General features: G+C 39.9%; 2 protein-coding genes across 2 annotated transcripts; one reads left to right on the top strand and one right to left on the bottom strand.

Moving 5' to 3' along the window:
* Window positions 1–732: 732 nt before the first annotated feature.
* On the bottom strand, window positions 733–7,546 carry LOC113138902 (E3 ubiquitin-protein ligase NEURL3). The gene is made up of 6 exons (XM_026321746.2): window positions 7,530–7,546; window positions 7,397–7,453; window positions 3,719–3,867; window positions 1,863–2,375; window positions 1,549–1,710; window positions 733–1,393 (listed from the first exon to the last, which is right to left on the bottom strand). The coding sequence occupies exons 3-6, from the start codon at window positions 3,747–3,749 to the stop codon at window positions 1,248–1,250; spliced, it is 852 nt and encodes a 283-aa protein (XP_026177531.1). The 5' UTR covers window positions 3,750–3,867; window positions 7,397–7,453; window positions 7,530–7,546; the 3' UTR covers window positions 733–1,247.
* On the top strand, window positions 5,745–7,772 carry nkx6.3 (NK6 homeobox 3). Its single transcript, XM_026321747.2, has 3 exons — window positions 5,745–6,284; window positions 6,970–7,139; window positions 7,542–7,772. The coding sequence occupies exons 1-3, from the start codon at window positions 5,870–5,872 to the stop codon at window positions 7,770–7,772; spliced, it is 816 nt and encodes a 271-aa protein (XP_026177532.1). The 5' UTR covers window positions 5,745–5,869.
* The last annotated feature ends 126 nt before the right edge of the window (window positions 7,773–7,898 follow it).

Raw genomic sequence — 7,898 nt, 5'->3', positions numbered from 1 at the left:
CCAGGAGGGGACATCTAAAATGAGTGTTTTTAAATGTACACCTACAGCAGCTCAGCATACAATTGTCTAATAACATATGACACATCACTGGATATCAAAGTACCAGAAAAAACAGATAAGTGATGAACTTTATTTGATGTTCAAGGTCATACATGTGCCGGTTCTGTGGTTTTGTTAATCATTCATTTTTACTGGAATGATAAGAAAATGGGTGAGTAAGAAAGAAACTAGTTGTGATACTTTCACTTTTGAAGAACCCTCTGAATAGATGCTTTGTAATATATATATATGTATGTATGTGTGTATATATATATGAGTCATATATATATCTATATATATATATAGATATATATATATACATGTGTACATATATATGAGTCTGCAAAAATTCTTGTAAAGTTTAGTATGTTTAATGATTTAAAAAATGGTTTACAAGAAGTGTAAAATTCCAAAATTCACAGAAAACTTGCTCTGATTTTGGGCATGATTGATAATTAAATTTATAAAGAGCAGTTAACAAAACACTTTAACGTCCAGAAATTCTGAACAGATAAACATTGAAAGGCGACTGTTTGGTTAAATTTAATTAATAGGTCTTATGGAATAAATGTTGTCAGAGGGGATATTAATTAATAACAAGCTAATAAGCACATATATTTGGGGATGTTTTTTCTCATACACACATTTCATCACAACAGCCCACTAGTATAAGAATAATAGAAAGAAAAATAATGTGAGTCATAAAAATGTTTATTTTATTAACATTCATTTTTACAGCAATCATTTGAATGACTGTTTAATTTTACAAAAATATAGCTTGAGGTTGGATTTATAACATCAAGGAGGGAAAATATAAAGTCTATTTACAGTAAAAACAATAAAAAATATTATATTACAGAATATTACATGAACATTATGATGATCAAAATAAAAGTGCAGTTTCCTTATTTTTCAAGCAGTTAAATTTAATACATTATCTTACATGATGATAAAATGCTCCAGCTCAGCACTTTCTCATCAGCATCTCAGTACATCTTCCACCTGCTCCACAGCATTTAGATGTAAAGGAAGATTACCCGCTAGACTGGAGTCAGGGACACAGGGGCAAGATGGGAAACTTCCCCAACCACTGGACTACTGACATTACTCACAGTATTTCTTGAATAGACTTAGTCAGTCACATATTTGATGATTCCTGCCTAGTGTCTTAGAGCTGAGATCACCCCAGAGACACACCTCTCCTCCACTCAGGGAGCCCCGATCTTATGTCGACACAGCGGGCAGGTACCGAACATATGGAAGACCTTTTGGGTGCACTGTTTACACATACACCTGTGGCCACAAGGTAGAGTGATACTGGCCTCTTTTCCCATGCACACCACACAGCCTTCATCTGTAACCACACAAGAGGAATCACGATTACAAGACTGACATCAGAGCTAAGCAGATGTGTGCAATATTTTAATTTAACACCATTACATTCACTTTCTCTTTGGTCAGAAATGTACAAAACACTGAAATCAGAGGGTAAGAAGGATGCTTTCTTACCTGCTGGGATCATGTCAATACATGAGATGCATTCAACACTGTTTCTATTGTAGGCTGACACACCATGAATCAAACTATGGGAGTTGTTGACATCAGGTGAGCTGAGGGTTATGGGTGCAGGACAGGACTTTCTCGTGTAAAACAGCTTCTTTTTCTCTGAGCCTGTGGCGAAGAATAAGAGAGGTATTATAGCTTTCATCTTTTTTTTAAAGTCATTCAACCAGTTGTTGTCAGTGCGCTTGAAATGCCCTGCAAGCAAATAAAAAAGGCTTAAAGGCAAACATTTTACCACAGTTATTTGACAGTAAACTTACCCATGAGATAAATGGCGCATGTCTGTCCATAGATGTCTATCATGGCCCACAGTGGCTGACTGAGGTTCACTCCTGTTAGTAGCTTGTGCTTCCTGCAACTGTTGCTTGCTACATATACAGAGCCACCTCTTGAAACCCAGAACTGCAGCTCTGAACCTGCCTGGCAGAAGGATTCATCCACAGGAGCAGCCCAGTGACCAGGGTTGTTGGTTAGACTGGGGATGGCAAGGCAGGGCAGAGGCAGGATTCTGGCTGAGGGCGGCACATTGGTGAAGCCCACACGCAGAGCTCCATGCCAGTTAAACAAATCTTTCTCCACCCTCAGCTGAATTCTCTCCTTGACCTTCACTGGGCGGTTGCTGAACACCAGGCCATTCTTGAACGTGCTCACGGTCCTTTCTGCAAGTCTACACCCGTGGCTCAGCTGGACCTCTTCTCCCACAGCCTGGCAGTGGAAGGTCAGAGGACCAAGGCAGAACCGGCCACACCTGTGTGATGTCTCTGCACCACCACCTGCAAGTCAACAACATCAACAACAAAAAAATCATACTTAGAAATCTTGATGTGCAACCTATGTTTGCACACACTGTAGTGACTTTTCCAATTCTATCATTTGGACAACATCTGCACAACAAAACTAGTTCAGCATGAATCCACTAGAATCTGAACTATCTCACAATAAAATAGAATAATTTTATAAAACATTTTCACATTAATGTGTAATGTCTTCATACCTTAGTCTCTTATCTTGGTGAGATGAGATTATGGCATAATTGCCAGTGTTTCCTGATCCTTATAAGTGAGTACTAGTAAATTATTTTCTTTCTACAACAACAAAAAAGATTTTACAACTACAATATAACTGCTGCTGAAATTGTAAACAAGTAATAATGAAAGTAGCGGATGGTTTTCCTTTTGCTTTGCCAGAACAGGTGGAGATAAAACATCATTCAGTAAAAAAAAGGTAAGAGCTGTAGCTTAAAGTTTTTGTTCATTTGAAAAAAATGAGTCAGGAAATGTTAACCCATAGATTTACTGTGCAAGTGTGACTCAACCATCTGTAGAAACACTGTGTATGTACTCAAGCATTCACTCATCACTGGGAAGCCACACATTTCCAGTAAAACGTATAGCCTCCAGTTATTTCTTGTCTGTGTGCAGCGCAGGTTATAAATCCTGACTTCTGATTATTTATGCAATGATTTTCTTCAATTTCATTTGTTACTCATACTACATCTGAAAAAATCAGCTGGGTATAAACAGCTTGTTTGTTTTGTAGCTAACTTACTCTGATTTAGATTGACTAGAAAAAAAATACAATATCATACAACAATCCTGTAAGAAACAACATTCAGAGTTTGTTCAAACTTGCAGATACATGCTAGTTCAACTGTTTGATCACTTTGAAGGCTGTTGTTTGAGCTACTGTATTGCATGTATTGCATTATGCTGGTGTTTCTGTTATTTTGTCCATCCCATTAATATCAATGAGACTGGGCTAAATAACAAAAGCACATTCACAGCTTTTAATAGAGTTGAAGAAAAATAAAATAAAAACTAAAAATAACATTTTTTTCATTCTAAGGAAAATGCCAAATATGAATCACTGTCATAGTTTCATACCACAATAAAATATGATTGCTGTAAAATTATCCATTTTAGTGCTAGACATTCATAGAAACATGTTTTATAAGCACTTGTTCGCTTACAAAAATGCTTTACTATTAGAATAATCAAATCAAAACTTTAAGTCAAACTGACAGTTTTTGATTTACAGTTTATCATACTGACATTTAAAGCAATATTACAACTTACATATCTCTATAAAGACCAAATATCAACAACAAATATCTCACCAGAGATGCTGTTGCCGCTCTTGTTCACCATCTTCAAATGAGAGTACTTTTCTTTGTGTCTTGAGAGAAGCTGTGTTCACCTCAGGGTCTTGGTTGTTTTGTCATAAAGCCGAAGCGCTGGCTGGCTTTAAGCCTTTGGAGCACGTGCACTTCAAAACACAAACATTGAGGTGGGAAGTGAGAGGGGCGGGACCATGCTTTGGAAAAGTACCGAAAGTTGAGAGCAAGAGATTCCTGTTTTACTTAGTAGTGATTATAGAAGCAGCGTCAGCATAAAACAACCACATGTAATTACAGTATATACATGTCTACTCTGTGAACAAGGATCAGACTCTTTTGTTTTTCTTCCCAGCTCAAGTGACCCTAATATGTAAACCCCCATTATTTCAATTTCACCAGAACCGTTTTAGGTTATACTGGGTAAGTCACCTGAGGAACATCATATACAATGTCACCAAAATACTGGATAGCAGTGGTTTGACTGGCTCTGTGGATTCAAAGGACTTTCATACATTGTTAAGAGATGACAGCATTCAAATGTTTCTACTTCCAGATTTTCCATTGTTAATGATTAATCATAGTCCTGTGTGTTCAGGGGTATGTTGCTTTCTGCAGAACTCAGTTCCTTAATTCTCAATGGTTGGCTGTCCTGCTCATGTGACCAGATGAGGCAACGTCAGGATTTCCTGACGTTGCCTCATCTGGGCTTGGAACGTTACTAACCCTCTATTAGGGATTACCAACAATCACATGACTTTTCCCAAGAATTCCCAGGCATCCTGTCACCCTAAGAGTTGCTGCAGGACACTGCTTAGTAATACCAGTGAAGTTATTTTCCATACATCTCTTAGTGAAAATATCAGTTTGCAAATGATCAAAAAACTACAGGAGCTAGAAAATATTTTTAACTAACTCACCCAGTAAAAAGTGAGGATTTTGGTGGGGGATAATAGGACGGCATAACAGAATGACTTTATATAGTATCAAGTGCAGTAAAACCATGATTTCTCATGTAATGATTGTCAGATTGTACATTCAATTATTAACCTATTACTAAATTGCATTGAAATATACAGTAAGATTTATAGCTGCACATGGTATTAATAGTATAATGTTTGTAGAATTGATTATACATTATAATGGTTTAGATGTTTACACAAACTAGATCTGTTAGTTGAATTTTATACTTCCCTATATAATACAATGATTTATTTCCTCAATTACTGTAATCAAATTACAGTTAAAATGAGACAGTCACTTGTTCTGAATAGCCTTGTGTTTCTAAAACAAAACCTACAGTACAGCCACACATTTATAATAAACCACACAGTCAGACAATGTAAGTGGTTGAAACTGGAAGAACAGGGTACTAAAACTGTGAATGATGCAGAAAACAAAACCAATTTTATTCACTGTTGTCATTTATATGATGACTGAGAGCAAACATGTTTCGAAAAGTTTAGGATCCAGATTTAAATTTGATTACAGTAGATTTCTCTGGTATTAAACCAGAAAGAGAGAAAACCTTCTTCCTCTTCTGCTCTGTGTATTCCAGCTGCCTCCATTCCACCACACTTGGTCAGACATGGCAGGCCATCAAAAAATCAACTTGTTCCCACTCCACCTGTTCAAAACACTATTAATCTGCTGCCTTCCAATAAAAGGCTTGGCTTTCAGCAAGGAGCCAATAGAAAGGCATTAAAGCGGTGAGACCCAGGCCAATCCCAGGCTGCATTCTAATGTGGCCTATCTTTATCAAGGTGCCACTCTATTCCCAGATCCTACTTATTTATGATATCAGAGGAGAGAGCCAGCAGGAGGCATATGTCTTCAGGAGAACACTAAAATCTGTGTCCAGGGGACGCGCCCAAGACTTCAGATATGGAGCTATCTCACATCACCCTGTGGCTGAAAAGAGGTGAAAGGCAAGCGTGAAGAGTTTTGCTGCTGCTCTCTGATGTGGTAGCAACTTTTGCAAACAGCAAGGACTTTGATAAAATTGCTTTCCCAGTATTTCAGTATTTGGAGACGGTGAGTGTGATCCCAGATCCAGACAACATCTGTGGGTGAAAGAACCCATCAGAGGTCTTTTCCTGACTGGATCCTACTGGATGTGTTACGGAGACCCAGAGGCAGAGTTACAAACTTCCCATGGATCCAAACATCCAGGGGTCTTTCCTGTTCAACAACAGCCTGAACCAATTCCCCACGGAACTCAAGGCACCAGTGTGCCAGTACTCAGTGCCCAACTCTTTTTACAAGCTCAACCCGGGCCTGAACAGCCAGCTGCAGGCAGGGACGCCCCATGGCATCAGCGATATCCTGAGCCGCTCCATGGTGGGGGTGGGCTCCACGGGCACCACCACCCTGCTGTCGGGATACTCCACCATGGGAGGCTTCAGCCCCTCCGTCACCAGCACATCCATGTACTATAACCGAGACTACAACTCCTCGCTGGGCGGCTTCTCCAAGCCGGGCGCCGAGTGCCCCATGAAGGCTCGCAGCGTGAGCTGCTGGGCAGAGAGCGGCTGTGACTGGAGAGGAGGGAGGCAGCAGTGCACCAACAGTGAGTCTAAAAGCTGCAGACTGGGCTCAGCATCCAGCTCATCAACACATTGCAACTTCACTGTCTGTCTCTGAGGACTCACTCTGAGATGTTCGCTTTAAGCGACGCAAAGATTCTCTCAAACCCAGAAAACCAGCATTGAATAGTGAATCATTGAGAAACCAAACAGGCTGTTAGAAAATACAACAATACATATATATCCAGCACAGAGACCAGGTCACATGCATGACTCAACCAAAATCTGTTTTTTTTCTATTGTCATAAAACACTGAAAATTGTATGTGACACTGTTAAATTAAAGGGGTTTACTACAAACTTTATATATCAAACTTTGTATCTTTTGTGTGTAATAGGAGTGAAGTATTGATAAAAATGGATTTTTAGACAATATGCAGATGACATGTATATGGTGCTGCACTAAAACTGTATTGTTTTAGGTATTGGACTATTTTGGTTTCTAAACCTATCACACAGTAACATTCGAATGATCCTTTCTAACATTCAGCACATGAGCAACAATTCCTACTGACTGAGACAGATAATATCTATGCACTAATCTTTTTTTTTCTGGTTATACACACCTGACATTCACCCAATTAAAGTGTGGTATTTCACAAGGTAAGGTTATGTAATAAGTTACATTACATAATACATGTTTCTGTCTGTAATGGTTTGATCATTTCAGGTAGTGGTCCTCTTGGGGAGATGCCTGGCAGGAAGAAACACACCAGACCAACATTCAGCGGGCATCAGATATTTGCTCTGGAGAAAACCTTCGAACAGACCAAGTACTTGGCCGGGCCTGAGAGAGCAAGACTGGCTTATTCTCTGGGCATGACCGAATCACAAGTCAAGGTGATTATACTTATTGCTATTTCCTGTGAGACATGCTCCCTATGTACCTGTGAAGTCCCTTTTTTGTTTTATTTCTATATGTTTGACTCTTCTTTGAAATGATCGTTGGAGTTTTCTAGTATTGTATTTTATGTGCACATGTGAAGCACCTTGTAATTAGTATTATTTCCAATGCAGAAATAGATCTAAGTTACAACTGTCTGTAGGTCAGGAGCATTACCACCACCCATGTTACACCACCACCCATGCAGACTCACCATCATGCAGAAATGGAGACGTGGATGATTTTCACAGCTCTCCGTGTTTCATAATGTCTGCAAACAAGATGCACCTGTTCAGCTAAACAACATTCATGCAGAGTCACACCCACAGGCAGTTAAAAAGACAAACCTCTGTGCTCAGGTGTGGTTTCAGAACCGACGCACCAAGTGGCGGAAGAAGAGCGCTTCAGAGCCGAGCTCCACGCAGGTCAGCCACGCAGGGCAGGGCGGGGAGGCCTCGGAGAACGAGGTGGAGGACGAGGAGTACAATAAACCTCTGGACCCCGACTCTGACGACGACAAGATCCGGCTGCTGCTGCGCAAACACCGCAGGGCTTTCTCCGTCCTGCGACTCGGGCCGCACCACGTCTGACACGCGAATCATAACAAACACACATACGAGCTACACACGCGTCACCCGCAGACCTGCATGCTGCAATAAAAGGAATTACTTTTCATCAGTGAACAGTGAAGCATGTTCAGAAGGGTCATCTGCGCT

Source organism: Mastacembelus armatus, chromosome 9 (genome assembly GCF_900324485.2).
Source record: "Mastacembelus armatus chromosome 9, fMasArm1.2, whole genome shotgun sequence".
Taxonomy (NCBI): Eukaryota; Metazoa; Chordata; class Actinopteri; order Synbranchiformes; family Mastacembelidae; genus Mastacembelus; species Mastacembelus armatus.
This window is presented reverse-complemented; position numbering and strand designations above follow the sequence as displayed.